At 42.8% G+C, this 27,885-nt stretch overlaps 3 protein-coding genes across 4 annotated transcripts; 2 read left to right on the top strand and 1 right to left on the bottom strand.

Moving 5' to 3' along the window:
- The first annotated feature begins 1,866 nt into the window (after window positions 1-1,866).
- sbk3 (SH3 domain binding kinase family, member 3) lies at window positions 1,867-9,988 on the top strand. The gene is made up of 4 exons (XM_058057241.2): window positions 1,867-1,960; window positions 5,258-5,411; window positions 7,224-7,426; window positions 8,926-9,988. The coding sequence occupies exons 1-4, from the start codon at window positions 1,955-1,957 to the stop codon at window positions 9,694-9,696; spliced, it is 1,134 nt and encodes a 377-aa protein (XP_057913224.2). The 5' UTR covers window positions 1,867-1,954; the 3' UTR covers window positions 9,697-9,988.
- A 5,625-nt stretch (window positions 9,989-15,613) lies between these two features.
- Window positions 15,614-20,948, top strand: mfap5 (microfibril associated protein 5). Of its 2 annotated transcripts, XM_078799069.1 has the most exons (8): window positions 15,614-15,711; window positions 17,926-17,999; window positions 18,083-18,115; window positions 18,206-18,241; window positions 18,309-18,396; window positions 20,378-20,451; window positions 20,533-20,667; window positions 20,793-20,948. In XM_078799069.1, exons 2-7 carry the CDS (start codon window positions 17,957-17,959, stop codon window positions 20,643-20,645), a joined length of 387 nt encoding a protein of 128 aa, XP_078655195.1. In that variant the 5' UTR covers window positions 15,614-15,711; window positions 17,926-17,956; the 3' UTR covers window positions 20,646-20,667; window positions 20,793-20,948. The 2 variants fall into 2 exon arrangements, with proteins under 2 accessions (XP_078655195.1, XP_057913227.2); XM_058057244.2 differs by having other exon boundaries at window positions 20,533-20,948.
- A 268-nt stretch (window positions 20,949-21,216) lies between these two features.
- necap1 (NECAP endocytosis associated 1) lies at window positions 21,217-26,500 on the bottom strand. The gene is made up of 7 exons (XM_058057242.2): window positions 26,329-26,500; window positions 25,482-25,582; window positions 24,440-24,544; window positions 23,570-23,651; window positions 23,081-23,189; window positions 22,851-23,004; window positions 21,217-22,218 (listed from the first exon to the last, which is right to left on the bottom strand). Exons 1-7 carry the CDS (start codon window positions 26,427-26,429, stop codon window positions 22,109-22,111), a joined length of 762 nt encoding a protein of 253 aa, XP_057913225.2. The 5' UTR covers window positions 26,430-26,500; the 3' UTR covers window positions 21,217-22,108.
- Between the last annotated feature and the right edge of the window lie 1,385 nt (window positions 26,501-27,885).

Raw genomic sequence — 27,885 nt, forward strand, 5'->3', positions numbered from 1 at the left:
CACTCGACCGCCGCGCAGCACATGACAATAGTCCATTTATTAATTATGAATCGTACTTGGCGGAGACCAAAATCGGGGTGAAAATTGGATAGGATGGCATCCATCATTTATCAGTGGTCCGACCCCCCCATGCGTATGTTACGTAAGCTGTGGCGTGCGTGCCGTGTACGACATTCCGGCAATAAGAGTGAACGGCGTCAAGCTGCTGTCAGGTGATGACGCTTGGACTCCGGATGAAGGAGCGGAGGAACCCTATGGAGCGATACCTTGTACGTGTTCCCCACCAGGGCGCCCTGACAGCGGGGCGTGTGTGTGTGTGGGGGGGGGGTGTGGGGGGGCAGTAACCCGAGCTGTTGTGACAGCAGCCTGTGTTTGTGTTACATAATGTCGGCGGTAGCGATGACAGTGGGCTCGTCTGTACGAGCACGGCCAAGCTAAGAAGGTGATGGGAGGTCTGACCTGCAAGTGCTGGAGGCAAGGCTCCATTTCAGCTGCCCTGGCATCCCATAATAATACCCATCAAATTGAAATATTAAGAAAAACATTTTTTTTAACGAGTGCTAATATGATAAGAAACAACTACGACGGGAATAAAGTCATCTTTTAGAAGTGTGGAAAAACGAGAATAAAGTGGAAATACACGGTCAGGCCGAATCATCTGACATATTTGTAGGTTAAATAAAACGCAAATAAAGTAAAGAAACAAAAAAAATGTTTCTATTTTTGAAAAAAAATATTTGTTTTTTAATTGTTTTTGAATATTTGTGTTTGAATTTCAAAAATGAAATCAGGGCGGCACGGCGGTCGAGTGGTTAGCACTCAGACCTCACAGCCAGGAGACCAGGGTTCAATTCCACCCTCGTTTGCATGTTCTCCCCGTGCATCTCCGGGTACTCCGGTTTCCTCCCACATTCCAAAAACATGCTAGGTTAATTAGCCACTCCAAATTGTCCATAGGTATGAATGTGAGTGTGAATGGTTGTTTGTACCCCGCCTCTCATCCCAAGACAGCTGGGATAGGCTCCAGCACCCCCGCAACCCTCGTGAGGGTAGAAAATGAATGAATGAATTTAAAAAATGAAATCAGTTCTGGCGGTGCCGGATCGGCCGGTTGATTTTGGTTTCAATCCAGATCCAGTAGCTCGGAAGTTGCTAACCCATAACAAGATGCTACAGGATCATTTCTACCAAGATTTGTTTGTTTTGATAAACGTTTCCACAATAAAAGCGCGATGCTCACCAGTCCAATTCATGGCAGCAACTGAAAACTAAACTAAACTAAAAACAAGCAAAATAGCATCAGTGGAGTCTATCCCAGCTCGGTAGTCTTTGGGGACTGGGACTGTTTTTGGGACTGCTTGAGTGCATTAAAAGGTGGTCTGATTACCCCCCCCCCTTCCCCCTTCCCCCTTCCGGTGACAGACATGGAATGACGAGTAAGATAAGAGGAGAGTAAATTCAAGCCAGGCACGCTTAAGTGTACCCAGTAATCCCAGTAATCCCAGTAATCCCAGTAAGAGTCCAGGGATGAAGGGTACAGCTTGTTGGCCTGTGGCGCTCATTCCGGCATACCTGTTGATTAAACCAGGAATCCTACACCCCAGGGTGGGGGGGGGGGGTTGACAGGGAAGGGCTAAGGTGTCCCGGACGAATGACAGATTGGAAACAGGGGGGCATTAACGCCGGGTGGAAGTGGAAGACAGAGAGGAGGGGGCACCAAATACCTCGCGCTCGCCTCGGGCCCGTTTGCCAGCGGGACAGCGAGCGAGCCGCAGACAGACTCGGCCCCCAGGGTGGGAAAAGAGAGGGAGTGGAGGGGTGGGGGGCACGGCCGTGGTATAGTTCGGTCGGGGTGGGGTGGAGATCAGCCGCACGGTCCCAAACGGAGAGACGACACAGCGGACTGCATCACTGCCGGGACAGCAGCTTGGGACTCGAACCTCCTACCGGCGACATGACTGTGAGTAGCGCTTCTATCAAGTACTTCCTGCACGTCTATCAGCTACTTCCTTTGGCCTGCACTCCGCCATGTTGCTCCTTCAACGCCAACCTTTCCCTAACAACCTCAATCCGTTCCAACAACAACATTACTACTATTAACTCTCATCTACGTGTGTATTACTGCACTGTACTACAGTACTACACTCAAGTATGCAGATTACAAAAGATAATAATATGTAACAATACACCAGGTCCGTACACGCTTTGCAGAATCATACGTCATTATCATCTACCACTTATATACTGCCTACTACCTATATACTGTATACTCTACTACTCTATCATCTACCACTTATATACTGCCTACTACCTATATACTGTATACTCTACTACTCTATCATCTACCACTCTATACACTGCCTACTACCACTCTATATACTGCCTACTACCTATATACTGTATACTCTACTACTCTATCATCTACCACTTATATACTGCCTACTACCTATATACTGTATACTCTACTACTCTATCATCTACCACTCTATATACTGCCTACTACCTATATACTGTATACTCTACTACTCTATCATCTACCACTTATATACTGCCTACTACCTATATACTGTATACTCTACTACTCTATCATCTACCACTCTATACACTGCCTACTACCACTCTATATACTGCCTACTACCTATATACTGTATACTCTACTACTCTATCATCTACCACTTATATACTGCCTACTACCTATATACTGTATACTCTACTACTCTATCATCTACCACTTATATACTGCCTACTACCTATATACTGTATACTCTACTACTCTATCATCTACCACTCTATACACTGCCTACTACCACTCTATATACTGCCTACTACCTATATACTGTATACTCTACTACTCTATCATCTACCACTTATATACTGCCTACTACCTATATACTGTATACTCTACTACTCTATCATCTACCACTCTATACACTACATACTCTACTACTCTATATTCTACCAGTGTATATAGTGTACCAGTGTATGTAGTGTACTGTATATAGTGTACCAGTGTATGTAGTGTATATAGTGTATGTAGTGTATATAATGTACCAGTGTATGTACTGTATAATGTACCAGTGTATGTAGTGTATATAGTGTACCAGTGTATGTACTGTATAATGTACCAGTGTATGTAGTGTACATAGTGTACCAGTGTATGTACTGCATAGTGTACCAGTGTATGTAGTGTATATAGTGTACCAGTGTATGTAGTGTATATAGTGTACCAGTGTATATAGTGTACCAGTGTACGTAGTGTATATAGTGTACCAGTGTATGTACTGTATAGTGTTCCAGTGTATGTAGTATAGATAGTGTACCAGTGTACGTATGTACTGTATAGTGTTCCAGTGTATGTAGTGTATATAGTGTACCAGTGTATGTAGTGTGTATAGTGTACCAGTGTAAGTAGTATACAGTGTACCAGTGTATATAGTGTACCAGTGTATGTAGTATAGACAGTGTACCAGTGTATATAGTGTACCAGTGTATATAGTGTGTATAGTGTACCAGTGTATGTAGTATAGATAGTGTACCAGTGTATATAGTGTACCAGTGTATGTAGTGTATGTAGTGTACCAGTGTATGTACTGTATAGTGTTCCAGTGTATGTAGTGTATATAGTGTACCAGTGTATGTAGTGTGTATAGTGTACCAGTGTATGTAGTATAGATAGTGTACCAGTGTATGTAGTGTGTATAGTGTACCAGTGTATGTAGTGTAATTAGCGGTTGCTGTTTGCATTGAAATGTGCCCGACACTCTGAAAGACGCACCTGTGAGGTGTTGGTGCTGTGTGTCCACTGTGTGCCTGTCGGCCAATTTCCCAGTGCGCAGGGTGGGCTTCGCCTGCACCTTTGGCGAGCTGTTTTGTCATGAAATTGTCACTGCGCCCAGTTGAAAGTGTGGCGTGCCGCCACGCCCATCTCGCCACAGCTCGTTTCTAGAATAGAATAGAATAGAATAGAATGGAGGTTTGTGGGAATAAAGTGACAACATGACCAAAAGAAGCAGTTAGCAAGCAAAGCTCACAAAGCGGTTGGTTCATATTCTACATTATACGTTGGTAGTGTATGCTCCAGCTATTACTCTTACTCTATTACTTTTCACACCATGACTAATGTGGACAAGGTTGTCCGAAATAGAAGTATGTTTATCTTTTTATGCCCATTGTGGTCTTGCCAATGTCGGCGCCCCTCCCTTCATTTGCTGAGTGTATGTGTTTCGGTGGGGGTGGGGGGGGGGGGGGGTGGGGGGGGGGGGGGGGGTTTAACATGAAAGCGTAGGACAGGCGCCGTGACTTGAGGAGACAAAGAGTGAAGAACTGAGTGACAGCTCCACATGCTCCCATCGTCCTGACAAGACACCATGTGGCGCCCCCGCGCCTCCCCTTCTAAGAGACACAATAGTAGGTGTCTTTGTGCTAATGGATGAGATGTAGTCCAGCGACCAAGTGGAAAAAACACCACAGGTACATCCACTTTCCACTGACTGCGAGTCATGGAGTCAAAACAACAACACAGCAGGGTAATAGCTGGAGCATACACTACCAACGTATAATGTAGAATATCAACCAACCCCTATGTGAGCTTTGCTTGCTATTTGCTTGCTACCACTACTACTACTACTACTACTAATAATAATAATAATAATAACCAGTGTATTCATGTAAATGTACCACTTTACAATTTTTGTTTTGTTCTTCATGTTTTCACTCTATTCTCCTAAAATTACAGCTGCTTTTACATTTGGGATTTCTTCCCATCATATTTGGACTTTATTCCCGAAACAGGATACATTTTTATACATTCTCATTTTTCTTGTAATATGACGTGACTTTTTTTTAAGGATAGTAAAATTATGATCATAATTTTATTATTTATTATTGTTATTTTCTTCAACTTTTTCTTCATATTTTGACTTTATCATCAAATTAATGCTGATTTTTTTGTATTTAATTTTTTCTACTTAAAGAAAATATATAACATTTATATTGCTCATTCTTCTTCATTTTTTTCTCTTAATATTTTGACTTTATTCTAAAAATTACAACTGATTTTTGATATAATTTTTTTAATAAATTTTATTTTTTCATTAATTCATTTTTTAAATATAAAACTATATATCAATGTATTTTGTCTTTAATGTTTCATCCTGATGCTGCTAAAATGATGCTGCTTTTTCTCCTAATATTTGGACTTTATTGTCCTAAAACCTCTGATGATGTGTCCCCCCCCCCCCTTGTGTTTGGTACGCAGGCTGCGGCCGCTGCAGCGGATGAGCTGCACGAGCGCTGCTTCCTGACGGCGCAGGCCATGTCCAGCCTGAAGGTGTCGGAGCACTTCCGGGTGGTCAAGCTGCTGGGGGAGGGGTCGTACGGAAAGGTGGTGCTGGCCGTACACAGGAAGAGAGGTCAGTGGCTTGCGTGCTTGCGGGGGGTGCTGGAGCCTATCCCAGCTGTCTTGGGGCGAGAGGCGCGGTACACCCTGGACTGGTGGCCAGCCAATCACAGGGCACATATAGACAAACAACCATTCACACTCACATTCATACCTATGGACAATTTGGAACTATGTAAACATTACTCTATTGAGTAATAGGAGTGTAAATGTGACTATAGGGGTGTTATTTCATGTCTAGAGGGCTCTAATAATGTTAAAAAGCATATTTAGAAGATTGTAAACACGTTTTTTCTGTCTAGTATGTCTGATTTTCTTTTATTCTGTCTACTATATTGGATAATAGGAGTGTTAAGGTGACTATAGGGGTGCTATTCCATGTCTAGAGGACTCTAATAATGTTAAAAAGCATACTTAAAAGATTGTAAACACGTTTTTTCTGTCTAATATGTCTGATTTTCTCTTATTCTGTCTACTATATTGGATAATAGGAGTGTTAAGGTGACTATAGGGGTGCTATTCCATGTCTAGAGGACTCTAATAATGTTAAAAAGCATATTTAGAAGATTGTAAACACGTTTTTTCTGTCTAATATGTCTTGTTTTCTCTTATTCTGTCTACTATATTGGATAATAGGATTGTTAAGGTGACTATAGGGGTGCTATTCCATGTCTAGAGGACTCTAATAATGTTAAAAAGCATACTTAAAAGATTGTAAACACGTTTTTTCTGTCTAATATGTCTGATTTTCTCTTATTCTGTCTACTATATTGGATAATAGGATTGTTAAGGTGACTATAGGGGTGCTATTCCATGTCTAGAGGACTCTAATAATGTTAAAAAGCATATTTAAAAGATTGTAAACACGTTTTTTCTGTCTAATATGTCTGATTTTCTCTTATTCTGTCTACTATATTGGATAATAGGAGTGTTAAGGTGACTATAGGGGTGCTATTCCATGTCTAGAGGGCTCTAATAATGTTAAAAAGCATATTTAGAAGATTGTAAACACGTTTTTTCTGTCTAATATGTCTTATTTTCTCTTATTCTGTCTACTATATTGGATAATAGGAGTGTTAAGGTGACTATAGGGGTGCTATTCCATATCTAGAGGACTCTAATAATGTTAAAAAGCATATTTAGAAGATTGTAAACACGTTTTTTCTGTCTAATATGTCTGATTTTCTCTTATTCTGTCTACTATATTGGATAATAGGAGTGTTAAGGTGACTATAGGGGTGCTATTCCATGTCTAGAGGGCTCTAATAATGTTAAAAAGCATATTTAGAAGATTGTAAACAGAGATGGCCGAGGGTGGAATTGAACCCTGGTCTCCTAGCTGTCTCCTAGCTGCTAACCACTCAACCACCGTGCAGATCCTGTTTGGAGTTTCTTCTTGCTAAATGACTCCTGGTTTTCCCCCTCATTGCTGCTGCTGTTTTCCTATGGAATGCTACTTTTTTAGCGTGTCAGGGGCCAATAAAAAAAAAAGCAGAGTAGCGTTGCGGGCCTCCTGCTGACAGTTTGGAAGCTCATGAAGTCTCCATTGTCGGCGTGGAACCACTCGAGGGCCGTGTGTGGGATTAGGAAAGACAGCATTTCGCCCATCCACTAAGTGCATGTCTTATGCAATCCCATCCCGGCTCAGGTTTCCATGTTGTGTTGGACAACTGCTGCACTAATGGGAGTCCTTGCATAGCTTGAATCCGGCCATGGTGTTGCTAGAATGTACGAGAGCGGCCCGCATGGACGGCTAAATACAGTACCCGGATTATTCAGTACTATATGCAGTCCAGTATTGCCAAGGTATGTCCTGTCCCCACAGGAACCCCCATGGCTCTGAAGTTCTTCCCACGCCAGACTACCTCGCTCACCTCCTTCCTGAGGGAATACAACCTCTCCCTTTACTACTGCACGCACCCCTCCCTGACGCGGGCCCTGGGTATCTTCTTTTCCACGCCGTCGCACTACGTCTTCGCCCAGCAGGCCGGTCTCCACGGCGACCTCTACAGCGTCATCGTGTCAGAGGTAGGAGACGCGTGATTGTAGTATTATTACTGGTGTTGTTATTGAACACAGTGATGCTTAAGTCACACGGTCATGTCTCCTTCACGCTTCCTAATGTCAAAACTTCTCTACAAGAGAGGAGAAATATAATTTTTAATAATAATATTTTTTTAAAATAATAATTAAAAATAATTTTTACAAAAAGGTGACTATAGGGGTGCTATTCCATGTCTAGAGGGCTCTAATAATGTTAAAAAGCATATTTAGAAGATTGTAAACACGTTTTCTCTGTCTAATATGTCTGATTTTCTATTATTCTGTCTACTATATTGGATAATAGGAGTGTTAAGGTGACTATAGGGGTGCTATTCCATGTCTGGAGGGCTCTAATAATGTTAAAAAGCATATTTGGAAGATTGTAAACACGTTTTCTCTGTCAAATATGTCTGATTTTCTCTTATTCTGTCTACTAAATTGGATAATAGGAGTGTTAAGGTGACTATAGGGGTGCTATTCCATGTCTAGAGGGCTCTAATAATGTTAAAAAGCATATTTAGACGATTGTAAACACGTTTTCTCTGTCTAATATGTTTAATTTTCTCTTATTATGTCTACTAAATTGGATAATAGGAGTGTTAAGGTGACTATAGGGGTGCTATCCCATGTCCAGAGGGCTCTAATAATGTGAAAAAGCATATTTAGAAGATTGTAAACACGTTTTCTCTGTCTAATGTTTGATTTTCTCTCATTGTGTCTACTATATTGGATAATAGGAGTGTTAAGGTGACTATAGGGGTGCTATTTCATGTCCGGAGGGCTCTAATAATGTTAAAAAACATATTTAGAAGATTGTAAACTTGTTTTCTCTGTCTAATATGTCTGATTTTCTCTTATTCTGTCTACTATATTGGATAATAGGAGTGTTAAGGTGACTATAGGGGTGCTATTTCATGTCTGGAGGGCTCTAATAATGTTAAAAAACATATTTAGAAGATTGTAAACAGAGATGGCGTAGGGTGGAATTGAACCCTGGTCTCCTAGCTGTGCGGTCTACGTGCTAACCACTCATTTTTTTAATAATAATTTAAAAAATAATAAAAAAATACTTAAACTATATTAGGAAAGCAGGAAGTGAACAAATGTAACAGTTACTGACTGTAAAAGTACCAGATGGATAGAAGGGTAGGATGGGGGGGGGGGGCCTGGACCCCGGACAGTCAATCAATTGCTTCAATGATAAAACAATGGCATAAATAAATGATTCTTTAGGATAGGAAGTAGACTTAAGTACACTTAAGTACACTTAAGTACACTCAGCATCCAAATCAGGGACCCGAGTGGTGTAAGCTAACATGTCTAAGCTAAGCTAATGTTGTGTTGTGTTGTCTTCTTTGTTTCTTTTATTCTATTGCTATCCATCTGTACCCCTGTGGCTATCCTGACTAATATCCATGCTAGTCACCCGCGAGGCATGCTGGGAAGCCCGCGTGCACCCTATTACAGTTGTGTCGTGTGTTTAGGTGGGACTGGAAGAAGAACGCGTGCAGAGGGTGATGTGTCAGCTGAGCGGCGCCGTGACGCACCTGCACTCCCTGGGCTTCGTGCACCGCGACATCAAACCCGAGAACGTCTTCCTGTGCGACGGCTGCTGTCGTTGGGTCAAACTGGGCGACTTCGGCTTGACCCGGCCCATCGGCGCCAGCGTCTACGCCGTCTGGTACCAGTCGCCCTTCTGCACCCCTGAGGTGGAGGCCGCCAAGGCGGGGGAGAAGACGAAGCAGGGCGACGACGCAGGCGAGGAAGAGGAGGAGGAGCCTATTTGGATGACGGTGGAGCCCTCCGTGGACAGCTGGGCCCTGGGGGTCCTCACCTACTGCCTGCTGACCGGCTGCTTCCCCTGGGAGGAAAGCACCAGCGACGACCCCGCTTACAGACGCTACAAGGCGTGGTTGGAGCGCCCGGATGAGCGGGAACGTGGCGGGAAAGGTCGGCAGGAAGCGGAAGCGGACCGGATCATGAAGGAGAACCACAGGAACAACCCCCCCCCGAAGCAGTTCCACGGCCTCAGCCCCCTCGTCATGACGCTGCTCCGTCAGCTGCTCCACCCGGAGCCCCGGCGGCGAGGGGGCCCCGAGGAGGTCCTGAGCTACCTGGGGGGGCCCTGGCTGATGGAGACGGAACAGGAGGAGAGGAGGAGGGCGGAGGAGGCCGAGAGGGAGGCCGGCAAAATAAGGGAGGCGGGGGGCGGAGTGGAGGAGGAGCTGCTGAGGGAGGGAAGGGGGGAAAGATAAAAATGGAGATCAATTTTTTTTTTTTATGCTAACCACATCCAATCACGCCTTGGTCACAACATTAGGTACACTTGCGTCACCTCATCTCCTGTTGTTGATGCGTTATGAAGAATATGCAACGGAATGTACGTTTGGGTACGGGTGTTCCTAATGTTGTGGCCGGGTGTGCAGCATGTAAATAAATACTCGATGTACGTGTGTTTGAATAAAAACTGCACATACTTTTTACTCCATAGTATTAAATATTACACATTGTATACGCTGATGATAAATAAAGTTTTTTTTCATGTTCTTCCTTCCTCCGGCTATCGAGATGCTCCATTTCACTTTACTGATACTTTTCCATGTAATATGATAATAGCTGGACCATACACTACCAACGTATCATGTAGAATATGAACCGACCGCCATGTGAGCTCGGCTTGCTAACTGCTAGCACTCGTGTAGCCATCTGTTATATTATCCATAAATCCATATATCCATTATGCTGACAGGCCTACACACTTCTACGGGATAAAAAAAAATACATCTATAAAAGGAGCAAAAGTAATTATTTAGATGCATTTGTTTTACTCAAATAATTCATACATTCATAGTATGTCATTTTATAGTGGGTATTAGGAGTGTAAAGGTGACTATAGGGGTGTTATTTCATATCTAGAGGGCTCTAATAATGCTAAAACATATGTTTAAAAGGTGGTGAACGGGTTTCCTATGTCTTTTTTCTCATATGATGTCTACTATATTGGGTAATAGGTGTGTAAAGGGGACTATAGGGGTGTTATTTCATATCTGGAGGGCTCTAATAATGCTGAAACATATGTTTAGAAGGTGGTGAACGGGTTTCCTATGTCTTTTTTCTCATATGATGTCTACTATATTGGGTAATAGGTGTGTAAAGGGGACTATAGGGGTGTTATTTCATATCTGGAGGGCTCTAATAATGCTGAAACATATGTTTAGAAGGTGGTGAACGGGTTTCCTATGTCTTTTTTCTCATATGATGTCTACTATATTGGGTAATCGGAGTGTAAAGGGGACTATAGGGGTGTTATTTCATATCTGGAGGGCTCTAATAATGCTGAAACATATGTTTAGAAGGTGGTGAACGGGTTTCCTATGTCTTTTTTCTCATATGATGTCTACTATATTGGGTAATCGGAGTGTAAAGGTGACTATAGGGGTGTTATGCCAGGTCTAGAGGGCTCTAATTGTGTTAAAAAGCATGTTTAGAAGGTGGTAAACAGGTTTTATATGTCACATTTTCTCTTATCATGTCTACTATATTGGGTAATAGGAGTGTAAAGGGGACTATAGGGGTGTTATTTCATGTCTAGAGGGCTCTAATAATGCTAAAACATACGTTTAGAAGGTGGAGAACAGGTTTCCGATGTCTTTTTTTCTCTTATGATGTCTACTATATTGGGTAATCGGAGTGTAAATGTAACTATAGGGGTGTTATTCCAGGTCTAGAGGGCTCTAATAGTGTTAAAAAGCATGTATTAGAGCATTAGAAGGTTGTAAACAGGTTTTTATGTCATATTTTCTCGTATCATGTCTACTATATTGGGTAATAGGAGTGTAAAGGTGACTATAGGGGTGTTATTTCATGTCTAGAGGGCTCTATTGTTAAAAAGCACGTTTAGAAGGTTGTAAACAGGTTTTATATGTTGTATTTTCTCTTACGATGTCTACTATATGGGGTAATAAGAGTGTACAGGTGACTATAGGGGTGTTACTTCAAGTCTAGAGGGCTCTAATCATGTTAAAAAGCATGTTTAGAAGGTTGTAAACAGGTTTTTATGTCATATTTCCTCTTATGATGTCTACTATATGGGGTAATAAGAGTGTATAGGTGACTATAGGGGTGTTACTTCTGGTCGAGGGGGCTCTAATCATGTTAAAAAGCATGTTTAGAAGGTGGTAAACAGGTTTTTATGTCGTATTTCCTCTTATGATGTCTACTATATTGGGTAATAGGAGTGTAACGGTGACTATAGGGGTGTTATGTCATGACTAGAGGGCTCTAATAATGCTACATGTAGAAGGTGGTATATAAGAATAAAAATACTCCATTTCTAAATCGTACTTTGTGGAAGTGGACCTGACTGGTCAGGTCTGGAGCCGCCATAAATGTTTCAGTGAAGGGAAAAGAAAGTCAGCGTTACTTCCAACAACCATGGATGATAGCAGGCTACTTCCTGGTTCATGGATGAGCTGGATGATTCCATGGATGGCTGTTGTCAAAGAGGTCCTGAAAAAAAACACACAGTGAAGTACAACAGGTGGTCACCACAAGCTTTTAGCGGGTAAATATATCACAGTATATCACTACACACATACACATACTTGGTGCTTGTACTACATCTGTCAAAGGAGGACAATCAGTGGATGAAAAATGGCTTCTTGCTCTCCCTTCGGGTGAGCACGGAAGAATGTTGTCCAAAGCGTTCCAGCCCCGCCAGGACGCTGACTCACGCCGCTGCAGCATAACGCAGGCTCACATTTTCCACTGCACGGCCTGGGAAGCACAAAGAGTTTGTAGCGCTAACATGCGGCGTGGAGGTCAGTCACGGCCGTGCTAACCCCCCTAAGGCTAAGCACCACTCCACACGCTCTTATAAATAGACCCCACCCCCTCCCTGCTACTTCTATTCACGCAGCGTACACATCATCACCTCGCAGGGGCTATCTGTACACCACCGTGCGTGGAGTTAGCATGTTCTCCCCGTGCATGCGTGGCTTTTCTCCGGGTACTCCGGTTTCCTCCCACATTCCAAAAACATGCTAGGTTAATTAGCCACTCCAAATTGTCCATAGGTATGAATGTGAGTGTGAATGGTTGTTTGACTATATGTGCCCTGGGATTGGCTGGCCACCAGTCCAGGGTGTACCCCACCCCGCCTCTCGCCCCAAGACAGCTGGGATAGGCTCCAGCTGAGGATAAGCGGTAGAAAATGAATGAATGAATGAATATATTGAAATTAGAATATCACATCTCTGCATTTGTTTTGTGTATTTTTTTAAGGGGGCAAATTTTGCCAATTTTTTTCACAAATATGAATTTTTTTTTGCAAAAAAAAAAAGAATTAAAAAAATGAATTTAGCATTTTCAAACAATATTCATTATTGTGTATATACAGTGGTATGAAAAATGAAAATTGGGCATGGGGGGGGGGCAGACTATATATTTTACACGTAACAGTCCATGCAATCTGCTATTATTATTTATTATTTTAGATTTATATTTAAATATTTTAAAAATAATAAAATATTATAATAATTACAATAAAATTAAAATAATAATTATTATATTATTATTATGTAAAATATGCAAATATAACAATTATATTATATATAATTAATATAATAATTAGCATTAATATAATAATTATAATAATCACAATAGTTCTAATAATAATTATATAATATAATAATAATCTAATAATAATTATTATTATTAATATTATTATTATTATGTGCTTGTGTCCCTTTTTTCAGGAGCACTTTGTAAACAACAGACCATGTCAAAAAAGGAAATTGATAAAACCATCAAAAGGTTGGCTCAGGCCATGATGCCAGGTTGTATGTTGAGTTTAAATGAAATACTTTGGAAAGATTGGGCGGGCCGGATGTGGCCCCCGGGCCGTAGTTTGCCCACCCCTGGTCTAGGGGAAGGATACAAAAGCTAGGTTGGAGATGTTGGCTGTGAGGAGCATAGAGAGGAACTGGAACAGTCCAGTTCAGGCCTGGAGAGGCTCCAGAGTCTGTCAGGACTACCTGAGACGGAATAATATTCCGTGTCTTGAAGACTGCGTATTCCCGAGGATCTCCGTGTAAGAAGCTGTGATCCAGAAGCGGCCAAGCACTCCAGGAGGAATGGGGTAGAATCACACATGCGGACATCGGCCAACGGATTGATTCCACGCATGGATGTGTCCTGGATATACAAGACACTGACTTCGGTGATGCGGAATTTCGCTTTCAACTAATGTAATAAATTTGAAACCAGGACAAATCCGTTCTTCATTCCTGACTCCGAATTTGAATGTTAATCCCACACAGAAAGTCCAGATATCCACTTTGCGTTTCTGTGTGAAAAGGCACAGGTGCATCAACGACAGAGCGACTCATGTGGCAACTTGGCAGGCCTCCTGCGTGAAAGGGGCTGAATAGGATGGAATAGTGTGATTTACTGAGGATAATGTGGAGGCTAGCTCAGCGAAGAAGCGGGAACGCCATGAGAGGCTGATTTACGGCCACCAGTTGGAAGCCAATGAAAAGTTAGCGTCCAAATGTGTGAAATGCATCCCTGCCGTGACGAGGGTGAGCGGGGGTTACCTAGACCCGGAAGCATCCAAACTTTCCCTGTCGCGCCATATGAGATTGTATTTGGGTTCCAACCAACCACGGCGAAGCATTTCCTGCACCCGAGGGCGACGCACAAAGACACGGGGCGATTATTAACCTGCCCCAAAGCGTCCGTGTAATAAACGAGCCGAGGGTTTATCCGGTGTTTACGGTCCGGCATGCTTGCCTGCCCGCCACCTGCCCCACCCGCTCCTCTCAGTGGCCATCTTGGATTCCTGGGAGGGGGTCATCTTGACTTGAGTCCAATGTAGATCCTCTCTCTATTTCCCCGTCCCATCTGTCAAACTGTCATCAAAGTCTGACGGGTGACCTTGTTATCTTGTTATGTTCGTCCACTTCTCCTCTTTACACTTTAACCAACCACTAAAGTACCAAAAAGGATCAAACATGTTGTTTTTTTACACTTATCCACCATTCCAAAGTCAGAAAGGTTGCTGTGTGCTTTGAATGGGAACAAGGAGCGCCATCTAGTGGTCAAATGGAAGGCTCGTCGTCCAAGCTAATCATCTGAGCAAATCACGGCAAAATGTCGCGTTGCTGCTGGATGTTCAAAGTATCCCAGTCGTACTGGAAGTTTCTTTTCTTTTCCAAAAGAGTGGCCGAGGGTGGGATTGCGTGCAAACCACTCGACCACCATGCAGCTGGATTTTCCATGATCAACTTATTCCTACATTTCAGTCGAGGGGGGGGGGGCACCTCCCAGCTAAAGCAGAGTAAACAAAGTCCTCACCAGGTAGTTGGTGGACTTGGTTCAGTATATTTCTTATCCAAATGGTAGTCATGGCAAAAACGTTGCGTTGCTGCTGGATGTTCATGGTATCCCAGTCAGAGGAAGCTTTAAGACAACAGTGGAGGAAGTGCAGAGAAGGAGAGACAGATGCACGGCTACCTCCATTTTAAAAAAATCAATAAAAAAATATCAAATTATTTCGGGGGGCTTAAGAACATTTTAGGGGGGCTGAAGTCCTGAGAACTTGGTAAATGTGACCAACCACAGCGGAGTGGGCGTGCTCGGAGGAGGGCCGTGGTCAGAATACATTAAAACCGTCCGTTTTCACGGGAACCATGAAATCCACAGAAATTCAGCCGGAATAGGTGCAGATTCTGGAAGATCTAGAAAGCTGTCTGCGTGCGTTATGGTCCAACCATGAAGATGAATGGCTGTTTATTATCAACTCCTATAAAGTTGGCTTCGCAGCTAGCGACACGACAGCGGAAGTCCTACCCAGCACTTGGTAAGCGAGACCTATGCACCTATTCAGCCGGAATAGGTGCAGATTCTGGAAGATCTAGAAGGTTTTCTTTTGCTGGTTATGGTGTGTAGCTGCTCTATAGGAGTCTACAACATAATAAATACCGAAAGATGAGCATATTTAGCTGCTCCTCATATAAATATGAAATATATTCCGCTTTTCTCCAAAGACTGATATGAAATGAAGGACAGGACAGCGAGGATGTTTGGCATCGAAGGCATCGGGATATCAGCAGGCGTGGCGGACTGGGGCAGGGCGAGAAGGCCAGGACACAATGATGGGATGTAAGAAACACAGGAGGAGGGAGGAGGAAAGGAGGAGGGAGAAGGAGCGAAGGAGACAAAAACAAGAAGACAAAGCATTCCCAGGTTGGAGCAAGAGCAAGAGTTGTGTGAGTACCGTTTCCTTTTTGGAAGAATTTTCCTGGCATCGTGTCCAAACGACGGAGCGATTGCTGACAGAATCTGCTTTTTACGTGACGATACGCGGGGCGACAGAAAATTCGGAGAATGTTGCCGTGTCAGGATGTTTCTTTCTTATTGGATGAGCGTGACCAACACTGGCTACAGCTTTGCTGGAAAACATGTGCTTTTCTTGCAAAGTAAGAAATCTGTGGAAGAATGTGTGGAACAGAGCGACGGGGGTGGAGGGCACCCCCAAAAAATAACACACACATTCTTTGGAGAGAACTCACAACTTGGACTCCATGTACTGACACATTGCCAACTTTACAAAGCAGCCTCTCCTTTCTCTCTCTTTCGACATGGGTCCTTTTAGCACCTTCCATCGCAACCAGCGTCCCAAAATAGCCTGCAATAAGCCCAATCTGCTAAGTAGCCAACTTCATTTGTTAGCAATTGTTATCCATGTTTGAAGGCTGTCAAACTCTCTAAGTCCAAATTTCGTTTTAATTTATCATCAAGTGATTAGCCGTATTGGCGTGCCTCGTCTGGGTACCGTTCGGCTGTGGTGTTTTTGTATCCTCGTTAAAACACATTGCTCCATTTTACTCCTCCATGAAGCCGAGATTCGTTTATACTATTCGATCGCTAGCAATCAGGAAACACAGCAGTAGCAAACGATGGAGATTGATTGACATCTGGGTATCATTCGGCTGTAGTGTTTTTGTATCCTTGTTAAAACGTATTCCTCCATTTTACTCCTCCCCCCGCTCTTCCATGGAGCCAAGATTCATTTACACTATTCCATAATGGCGCCCCTAGCAACGATTGCTAGCAATCAGGAAACACAGCAGTGGTAAATGATGGAGATTGATTGACATCTGGGTACCATTCAGCTGTAGTGTTTTTATATCCTTGTGAAAACACATTGCTCCATTTTACTCCTCCATGAAGCAAAGATTCGTTTACACTATTCTGTAATGGCACCCCTAGCAACGATCGCTAGCAATCAGGAAACACAGCAATGGTTCATGAAGGAGATTGATTGACATCTGGGTAACATTCAGCTGTAGTGTTTTTGTATCCTTGTTAAAACACATTGCTCCATTTTACTCCTCACCCCGCTCCTCCATGAAGCCAAGATGTGTTTACACTATTTCGTAATGGCGCCCCTAGCAATGGTCGCAAGGAATCAGGAAACACAGCAGTGGTAAACGATGGAGATTGATTGACATCTGGGTCTCATTCGGCTGTAGTGTTTTTGTATCCTTGTTAAAACGTATTCCTCCATTTTACTCCTCACCCCGCTCCTCCATGAAGCCAAGATGTGTTTACACTATTTCGTAATGGCGCCCCTAGCAATGGTCGCAAGGAATCAGGAAACACAGCAGTGGTAAACGATGGAGATTGATTGACATCTGGGTCTCATTCGGCTGTAGTGTTTTTGTATCCTTGTTAAAATGTATTGCTCCATTTTACTCCTCCCCCCGCTCTTCCATGGAGCCAAGATTCATTTACACTATTCCATAATGGCGCCCCTAGCAACGATTGCTAGCAATCAGGAAACACAGCAGTGGTAAACGATGGAGATTGATTGACATCTGGGTACCATTCGGCTGTAGTGTTTTTGTATCCTTGTTAAAACACATTGCTCCATTTTACTCCTCACCCCGTTCCTCCATGAAGCCAAGATTCGTTCACACTATTCCGTAATGGCACCCCTAGCAACAATCGCTAGCAATCAGGAAACACAGCAATGGTAAACGATGGAGATTGATTGACGTCTGGGAACCATTCGGCTGTAGTGTTTTTGTATCCTTGTGAAAACACATTGCTCCATTTTACTCCTCCATGAAGCAAAGATTCGTTTACACTATTCCGTAATGGCACCCCTAGCAAGGATTGCTAGCAATCAGGAAACACAGCAATGGTGCATGAAGGAGATTGATTGACGTCGGCTGTAGTGTTTTTGTATCCTTGTTAAAACACATTGCTCCATTTTACTCCTCCCCCCGCTCCTCCTTGAAGCCAAGATTTGTTTACACTATTCCGTAATGGCGCCCCTAGCAATGGTCGCTAGCAATCAGGAAACACAGCAGTGGTAAACGATGGAGATTGATTGACATCTGGGTACCATTCGGCTGTAGTGTTTTTGTATCCTTGTTAAAACACATTGCTCCATTTTGCTCCTCTCTCGGTTGCAGCTGGTAAAGCTAACCTGGTTGCAGCGTCGCCATGGGCATCATTCCTGTGGTCCTTCTCCTCTGTGGTCTCCACGGTAACGCTGCCAAACAACACAGGAGTTGATTGTGCTCGTGTCATGCTGGTGTTTGTGTTTTTTTTTTCTTTTTTCTTCCACAGCGCTCGGCGGCGAAGTCCGAGCCCAGGAGAGCGGTATGATGTTCCTTCCTATGTCTCCTCTTCAGGTTTTTGCTGTCAGACTATTAGTCACTGTTGTGTTGTGTTTACTTGTCGTGTCTCCAGAGACCACCGAGGCCCCTGATGGGACCCTCCCAGCCAGTACGTAGACCAGCACGGCCTGCTGCTTTAATACATCCCTGATGCATCATGCTGTGTGTGTGTGCAGACTGCAGGGAGGAGATGTACCCCTGCACCAGGATGTACTCGGTTCATCGTCCAATCAAGAGATGCGTGGGCGGGCTCTGCCTCTACAGGTGACAACAACAACTCCAGCAAGTCATGATGCACCGCCTCCATGCATAAATAGCAAAACAGATCATAGTATAAAAGTTAATAAATCAAGTACACCTTCAAATCGTGGCACTTGAAGGTGACCGTTTGGAATTATACGGATTAGGTCCCGCCAGTGGGCTGCACGGTGTTCAAGTGGTTAGCATGCAGACCTTGCATGTTCTCCCCGTGCATGCGTGGGTTTTCTCCGGGTACTCCGGTTTCCTCCCACATGCCAAAAAAAAAACATGCCCCGCCTCTCGCCCCTAAGACAGCTGGGATAGGCTCCAGCACCCGTGAGGAAAAGTGGTATAAAATGAATGAGGTCCCGCCAGTGGCGTCATTAGGTTTATTTTTTAGGGGGAATTCAGCCCCCCTTTTTTTATAGATTTGAAAAAAATTCTTATTAATTTTTTTTTCTTTTTTACAAAAAAATCTCTGGCATATTTCATATAATAGGGCAAAAGCAGGCTAATAAGCAAGCCAATACGCAGGCTAATACTAGCCTACTACTACTACTACTACTAGTAGTAGTAGAATAATGATGATAGTAATAATAATAGGCCAGTGAATAATATAATAATGATTATGATATAATTGATGACTGTCCACAGAATGAATACAGAGCTTGAGCAGCGGTTTTGCAGTATAGGTTGTGTGTACTTGTGTACATTTAATGGTTAAAATGTAATAATTAACCTGACAATGGAACATTCCTAAGAATCGACTTTGACTCCCCCTTGAAGTCGCCCTAAGAGGGATCAGGAAGATCAGGAAGGGATTTGCAGAGCGACGCTGACATCTGGTGGTGTTTTATAGACATTGCTGGTCAAAACCAATGCACATTTAGAAGGTCATAAAGGCATTTAGTATGTCTTATTTCCTCTTATTATGTCAGCTATATTGGTAATAGGAGTGAAAAGGTGACCATAGGGGTGTTATTCCATGTCTAGAGGGCTCTAATCATGTTTAAAGCATGTTTAGAATGCCATTTCTGTCTTATGTCTAATTTTCTCTTATGATGTCTACTATATTGGATAATAGGAGAGCAAAGGTGACTATAGGGGTGTTATTTAATGTCTAGAGGACTCTAATTATGCCAAAAATTGCATTAAGAAGGTTGTTAACAGTTTTTTTCTTTGTCTTATTTTCACATATTTTATTATATTAGGTAATAGGAGTGTAAAGGTGACTATAGGGGTGTTATTAGAGCCCTCTAGACATGGAATAATATTTAAAGTATGTTTAGAAGGTCATGAAGGCATTTTGTATGTCTTATGTCTCATTTTCTCTTATGATGTCCACTACATTGGGTAATAGGAGAGCAAATGTGACTATAGGGGTGTTATTTCATGTCTAGATGACTCTAATTATGCCCAAAATTTTATTTAGAAGGTTGTAAAATGTTTTTTCTTCGTCCTATTCGCACATATGTCTACTATATTATGTAATAGGAGTGCAAAGGTGACTATAGGGGTGTTATTTCATGTCTAGAGGACTCTAATTATGCCCAAATTTTATTTAGAAGGTTGTAAAATGTTTTTTCTTCGTCTTATTCGCACATATGTCTACTATATTATGTAATAGGAGTGCAAAGGTGACTATAGGGGTGTTATTTCATGTCTAGAGGACTCTAGTTATGCCAAAAATTGTATTTAGAAGGTTGTTAACTGTTTTTTCTTTGTCTTATTTTCTCTTATGTCTACTATATTGGGTGATAGGAGAGTAAAGGTGACTATAGGGGTGTTATTGCATGTCAAGCAGGCTCTAATAATGTTAAAAACCTGTATTTAGACGGTGTTAAACTGTTTAGGGAAATATTTCATTTAGAAATAAGGAATCCCAGGAGGGATTAGCATGATTAGCATGATTAGCTGATAGCGTACCGAGCTAGAGTGTTTCTTTTGGCTTCCATGGCCGGTTAGAGTGTAATTGTGAGTTGTGATGGAGTATTTGTCTTTTCAGCCTCCCTCGCGTCTACGTGATCAACAATGAGATCTGCACGAGGACGGTGTGCCAACACGAGGAGGATCTCAAAGGTGAGCCAGCCAGGGTGTCATCATCTGTCGTTCGCCCACACTCGCACCTTCTCTCTCTCTCTCTCTGTTTGTGTGAGACAGCTGAGCTGTGCAGGGAGCTGTCCGGGTGGCCCAGGCGCATCCAGAGGTCATCCAACAGGAAACGCTGTCGCAATCGCCGTGGCCACTCCAAGACCTGGGCCAGCAAGGCCTGACAGTCCTAAGATGGATCCAGCAGTCAGTGGCCACACGCGTGTGTCGTCGTCACGTCCATGTTTATGTTTGCTAACCTGAAATTGTCTGCCAGTCCTGAGCGTTCCATAGATCACATCACGCACGCTTCTTTCTCCGTTCCACCATAGCAGCACCCACGCCTGCTCTCTTTCATACTGGAAGGTGCCACCTCGGGGGTGTCCCAACAGACCTAGAACTACAATTCAACAAGGAACAACAGTAGAACTGGACAAATCAGCGGCCATTTTTCCCAAGCATAAAGTCACAATGCTACGAGGATAAAGTCCAAATATGATGAGAAGAAAATAAAAATCCTCTTTAGTGGAAAAGAAGAAAGTGAAAATAGTCGGTAAAATAATGTCACAGCAAAAATATGTGTGAAAAAGAGCAAAGAGGGAAGTTGATAGCAATAATACATCATAAAGCTTTCTTACTGAAATATATCATTTCGGGCGTGGACACCCCTGTACGTAGTGATAATGTATGACTGTATGTACTGTATACGTGTACTGTTGCAATTATACAGCCTGGAAGGAATGAAAGCCATGGAGGTTGTCGATGTGATAGATTTATCTTTGCATATTTCCATATACACACATTAGGGGGGGATCAAACACTTAGGGTCAGTGTGTCCATCTGCATTGCACTTCTGTCACAGAACAAGCAAATCCATCTGCATGTAAACAATAACAACAAGTAGAAAGAAGAAGATGAACACTAAGAAGAAGAAGAAAAAGAACACGAAGAAAGGAGAAGAATAATACTGCACTTTACAAATACAAGCCTAGTCCCAACATTGCAATCCAAAACCTGGACTTGAGCACTGCCGTGTTTTCCTTCAGGTCCCCCCAACCACCCCCCCCTCCCTTTTTAGACCTGGTTTCGTCCGTGTGCCGCAGTGCACTGATTTAAGTCTCCCAGTTTGGGACGGCAGCTCATCATCATCTATCATGTATTCACTGCTGGTATTGCTGTGGTGCCCCAAGAGGCCACTAGAGGGTGCTAGAGACAAGACTGCAAGAGTACAGTATAAGCCGTTACTACAACACATACTGGAGAAACAGACTGACTGTGCAAAAAAAATAATCAATAAAGCTACAATACAGATAAGATACATAAATATATGTATATGTACACATTTGGAATGTACAGAAAATGCATTCATTGTTCTATTCACTGCATACGTTTATCATCTTCACAGTTAGAATGAGGGAATAAAGCAATGGCTCTACATGGGGAATATGAGCAGCGGGGGTGTATTAGTGCTGAGTGTTACAACTGAAATAGGGTGGGGGGGGGTACACAAGGGTTGTGAGGGCTTTTACCCTGCGCGGCAGGGAGCAGTAGGGCCCCCCCTGAAAGGGGAAAGCAAGGACGCCAAAGTGCTGCATAATGTTACTGAGAGAGACAAGTACATGGACAGGGAGGGAAAAACCTCCCCCACTCACTTGGGGGAGTCAAAGTCTCCCCACAGGTCCGAGCTGGCCGTCACGGCTGATGGATTGGAAGCCGCCAGCGAGTTGGAGTTGCTGGAGTCCAGATCCAACAAGCAACCTGAGGGAGAATAAAAGCATGAAGAAGCTATGAGGGCCAAACATTGACCTTTCCTAGCAAGGAATACCGGCCCAATTCCTGGAGTTTTTCCTTTTAAAAATGATCATTTTTCCTCATAACAGTCCTTATAGGGACGAGTGGTTAGCGCGCAGAGCTCACAGCTAGGAGACCTGAGTTCAATTCCACCCTCGGCCATCTCTGTGTTCTCCGGGTACTCCGGTTTCCTCCCACATTCCAAAAACATGCTAGGTTAATTAGCCACTCCAAATTGTCCATAGGTATGAATGTGAGTGTGAATGGTTGTTTGTCTATATGTGCCCTGTGATTGGCTAGCCACCAGTCCAGGGTGTACCCCGCCTCTCGCCCCAAGACAGCTGGGGTAGGCTCCAGCACCCCCGCGATAGAAGCTAAGTGGTATAGAAAATGCATGAATGGTCCCGGACCTTATTTCTTTTTTATAAATAAAATATTGATATCGTTATGGCCCATAAAACCTGTTTTACAAATTTCTAAGCACAGGTTTTAACATTATTAGAGTCCTGCAGACATGAAATAACACCCCTATAGTGACCTTGCTCCTATGTTTTGCCATAAAAGGAAAAGAAGAGACCTTCTAGACCTCCAAGACCTACCCGTGTCGTTTCCTACTGCCGATGGCTGCTGCACATTATGATTGTTAGATCTGGATGAAGAAGGGGGCGGGGCCAGCTTGCCTCCGGGGGGAGGTGGAAGGATTCCGAAACCACCTGAGCTCTGCGGGCGGGTCCTGTCCTTTTTTTTGGATTGCTGGATTGGATTGAGATGGGATCAGATGTTGCAGACGGGCGTCTCCAAAGCCAACATGTTAGAACAGCATTCTCACCCCGATATTGAGTGTAATGGTTTGTCCCTCTTTGAAGCCCAGGTCCAGTTTCGGAGTGGAGTCTGGAGCCTGTGCCTGTTTGGTGAACTCGTTTTCCTGTTTGACCCACCTGGAGAGACAAAGTGTGCAAAATATACAGTAAACACGGTGACAGGGTTAGCGTTTGAGTTTATGTAGGATCTGAGCCAACTTCCTTCCTGGGTGCATTGATTTCACAAAGCAACATAGAAGGGGACGCTACACAAAAAACTCCAATATGTAGCCTTAACTTAACTTAATATATATACAGTAATGTAGTTCTTCTTAAAACTATTCAAGATGTCTTCTTCAGCATCGCAATTGAAGTCCACACAGATCCACGTCACTACACTCTAAGCATCATGGGAAAACATCACTGTCCAATCCGCAGGGTTCAAAGCATGAAAAAAATCTTATACACAAGAAATGACGCTACCTGATTCTAACGCTAATGACCGATTGTTTACATACTTGAAGTGGTCCTGCAGGGCAACATTGAAGTCAAAGGCGTCCCCTCGGTCTCCAAAGCCGATGCCGATGAAGGCACTGCGGCCTGCGAAGAGAAACGCTCTAATACAGTAGCTACCAGGTCATACCAAAACAACAATACTTCTAGACCTGCTGGATCCGAAGGAGCTTCTAAGTAGCGCTTCTAAATTCAAAAAGAAAATAAATAAAATAATGATACAATAAACTGCAAATGAGCATTAAAGTGAAATGGGCAGCTCCTCAGACAGAAGACTATTAAGAAGGTACAAACATCTGGTCCCATTCAAGTCCATAAAACTGGTCATGCATGGGGACACAAACATGGGACATTGAAGGGTGGAATTAGGTTTCCTTCTTGATGGTCCTGGAGGCTTCCAACGTTACTGGCATGGCAAGCGGATCCCACCTGAGATGTTTTCCAACATCATCTTCACCATCATTCTTCAGTGAAACAATGGAGCTTCGGGTTGTGCGGGGGCGTCAAACGGCAGCTGGTGATGTGGAGATGTATCATGATTGAAGGCCCTGGTCTGTGTGTAGTTTAATGGCTGGCATTTTGAACAGAACAATATTGTCTATGTCTCACTCCCGTTTCTTTGAAGCGCTACTTAGAACCTCCTTAAGATCCGACATTGCAGAATCAACATTCCTGATATTTTTCCACTTTTTCATCGCGTTTGTGACGCAGTTACAATGATACGGAATACTTTCTAAGTACAGAGCCTGTGTCTGTAAGTAATGTGCAACTATAACCATATAGCTGTGTGCATTGAGACATTTTAAACATGTACAGTACACCGTGTGTGGGGTTTTTTCTGACTGATGCTACTTCTACAACTACACAACACCCACCGTTGTCATCCTGGATGCGGAGCACAAAGTATCGGCTGGAGTCGCTGACTGTTTCCACGGCAATGCCAGGGTACTCATCCACTGGCGCCTGGGCAAACAGCTCCCCTGGAGTAGAAGTAGTAGAAGATGTGGATGAAAGATGCTCCCTGCCAAACTCAATGTTGGGGCACCGGGCCATGACCTCAGCAGGAAGAGGAAATATGGAGTTGTTCTATTGCTTGGAAGCATCTAGGGAGACTTGTTCATTTGTCATCTGTGCAAGATGACTAATTAAATATTGATGAATTTCATTGATTCAAGCAGGGCTTGAAAATTTACCACTTTGATATTTTTGGGGAAAAATGTTCTAATTATTTCAACTTTTGTCTTAAATCATCTTTATAAATGTTATTTTGGGAATATTATGACTTTATCCCATAATATTATAAATTTAGTTTCTCATTCTATTACAACTTTTTTTTTTAAAAAAAGAGTATTTTTTTATTGGAATATTTAATCTTTATTCTACTACTACTTTGAATATAACATTAATATTTGAATGTATCTTTTCACCATTCAGCTGTTTTATCCATTTCTATTGTTGTTTATTTAAATCTTTCTTTTTACCATTTCAAATTTACATTTGTTTATAAACAAAATTAAACAAATAAAAAAAATAAATAAAAACATAAAAAACAACTATAAAAAAACTATGAAAAAAAAAAAATTATAAAATACATTAAAAAAACCTTAAATTATATTAGGAAAGCAGGAAGTGAACAAATGTAAGAGTTAGTGATTATAAAAGTACCAGATGGAGGAGTAGGATTTAATAAGCTTTGCTTCTTCCTACTCCTTTTGGACATGTGGAACTGGGAACTGATTATGGGATGCACTCAATTGGAATCTGATGCATGTTCAAATGAAATGAAACCATTACCATTACCATTACAAATAAAACAACTCCAGGCCACAAATGGTCCCCGGGACACACATTGGACACCCCTGGGTGATGAAGAGTGTGTTTTTTTTTTTCTGGACCCGGTTTACGGTGCGCTCTCACCAGACATTTTGTCTTCCAGTTTGACGTAGGCCACTTTCCCCCGAGCCACCACTCGCATGCGTCCCGACCAGTCAGGAGCGTCCAGCTTCCAATCAGCAGCCCTTGGGACACATCCATGAAGAGAATGACTGAACACTTTATCTTTGGCTGTCACTTTACTCCACCGTGGCACCAACGGTGCAAAAACGTCAATCAAGTTGTGAGCGTGCATCTCACCGCAAGCCAAGGCCCAATTATTACATCATGTGCCTTACTCACACTTGCATATGGCGACTGATGCACCGACCAGGGGATGCTGCTATACATCCGCTAAGATGTAGCTGTGGCGGGCCACATTTGGGGGGGGGGGTAGTCTAGTAAACAAGCTGGTGTTTCTTTTGGGAAACATCTTGACTCTACGGGCAGCACTGCCATATTGGAGCATATTAACCTGCTACAGTGTCCTTGAGTAGAAGGTCTCATTTCAAACAGGATGCCGTCTTGATGATGGAGCTCCAAATGAAAATGAGGGCCTTCAGAACACCATCACAATTACTCTCAATTCATGAATAACACCATTTTGGTCAGGCATGTCACTGGGCGGACGCGGATGTATCCCCCCCAAAACACGACTGTCCGCATAAAGACAACTAGTCCTGAGAACACATAGTAAAACGGAAAATATATAAACGCTAAAAGATAAGGGGGTTATAAATGATATAAACCCCAATTGTGTGTTTATTTTTCAGGTTTGTGTACACAGAATGCTAACTGGTAGCATGATGCTACATGAAGCGAAGCAGGTCGCCGCGGTAACGGCTGACAGCTGGCGGACACTCTACCCACCGCCGGGCCCTTGCGTCCTCACCTGATAGCGCGGTTGGATGCTCTCGGTGGGATCCGGTACACGTTGACTTCTGGTTTGACACAGAGGACCGACTCGTACTCGAACTGACCCTCTGCCGCCATCTTGACTTTTTAATTCAGTCAGCGTACGTCGCTGGTGGCGGTGTTGGCGGTGAGTGGCTCGTGAGGTCCGTGCGGCTGATTGTGGTCGTAATACACCGTGGAGTCGCGCACTTTCTTTTCGAGCACCTTCCAATGACTGGCTTTAAGGTGAAATAATGCGATCGTGTTGAGCGTGGATAAATAGTTTAGCGGTCTGTTTTTATATTTGACATTCTTTCTTATATTTAACATCTGCTTTTGTATTATGCTTCAGTTGAAATTTTGTTGCTGCCTTTTAAGATTGCCATTACGGTTTTATGAATTCACACACAAGCTAATGGCATGGCTCTCCAAAGTGCAGCACCGGGGACATTGGTGGATCCTTTTTAGTTTCTAATAATAGCATTTAACCAACAACAGACAAAATTGATTTTTTTTGTAATTTTACAAGAATGAAGTAAAAACGTTAAGAGAAAAATCAAAATTTTCATTGTAATATCACTTTTCTCTAAATCTAGGATGACATCAATCTAATATCCCAATCTCGTAAAAAAATCTTATATACTTGTATACTTTTTGTAATATTTTGTATGTAATATTTTTTGTAATTGAAATACAGTTTTGCAAGTTGTTTTCTCTGATTTAGATTTCTCAGGGTTTAACTTTTTTACACAGGAAAAAAAAAATGCACCCCAGGACAGTGCACCAGTCTATTAAACATTTTATTTGTTTGTATTTTCTTTGCACTAAAAGCTGTTTTGCACAGAAATTCATTGTAGCCTGCTGTGTTTTTTAATTTTTATACATGTTCAAGTCATGGTTTACACACACACACAGAATTCAAAACAGTGACGTCACTGTCAAAGCAGAGTGTTATAGCGCCACCCTGTGGCTTATTTTAGGGGGACTTTAGCTTAATTTGTATCATTTTATTCTTCAATTTTCCCAGGCATGTATGTGAAGAAATACTGAAGTTAATGGTCAATCGGGGCGGGTTGTAATGGTGTGGTTCCTCACAAACAAGTCTTATAATGTAATGTATTTAAATAAGGTAGACATCATTTGTTTATGTTTACTTTTTCCTGAATAACTTATCACTGTGTTTTTCATCACAAACACATTTTGTCAATGAATGATTGTATTTTTGGGCTGTGTTGACTCCACTAAACAGAAAGTATTCTTGATACTAATACTACAGTAGGAATAAGAATTATATGCGATGCTGTGGTTCATTCTTGAGTCCATCTTTGTCAATAAACCAAAGAAATAGAAGTCTGGTTTAGTCCATTAGTGCCCACTTTACAAGATCTTTGGGGTATAGGTTCCGCTTAAACCCCTTCCAGAAGCTCCGTGGTGACTCTTTCTTCTATGGGTGACGGTGGGGAGGCAGATGTGGGAGGGGTCGAGGGAGGCGAGGGGAACAGGGCCGGGTGCACGGGCGGCGGTGAAGAGGGCGAAGGGAAAGCCAGAGGGAGGA

The sequence above is a fragment of the Doryrhamphus excisus genome, linkage group LG19 (genome assembly GCF_037039965.1).
Source record: "Doryrhamphus excisus strain RoL-2023G ecotype Guam linkage group LG19, RoL_Dexc_Guam_v1.1, whole genome shotgun sequence".
In the NCBI taxonomy this organism is placed as follows: domain Eukaryota; kingdom Metazoa; phylum Chordata; class Actinopteri; order Syngnathiformes; family Syngnathidae; genus Doryrhamphus; species Doryrhamphus excisus.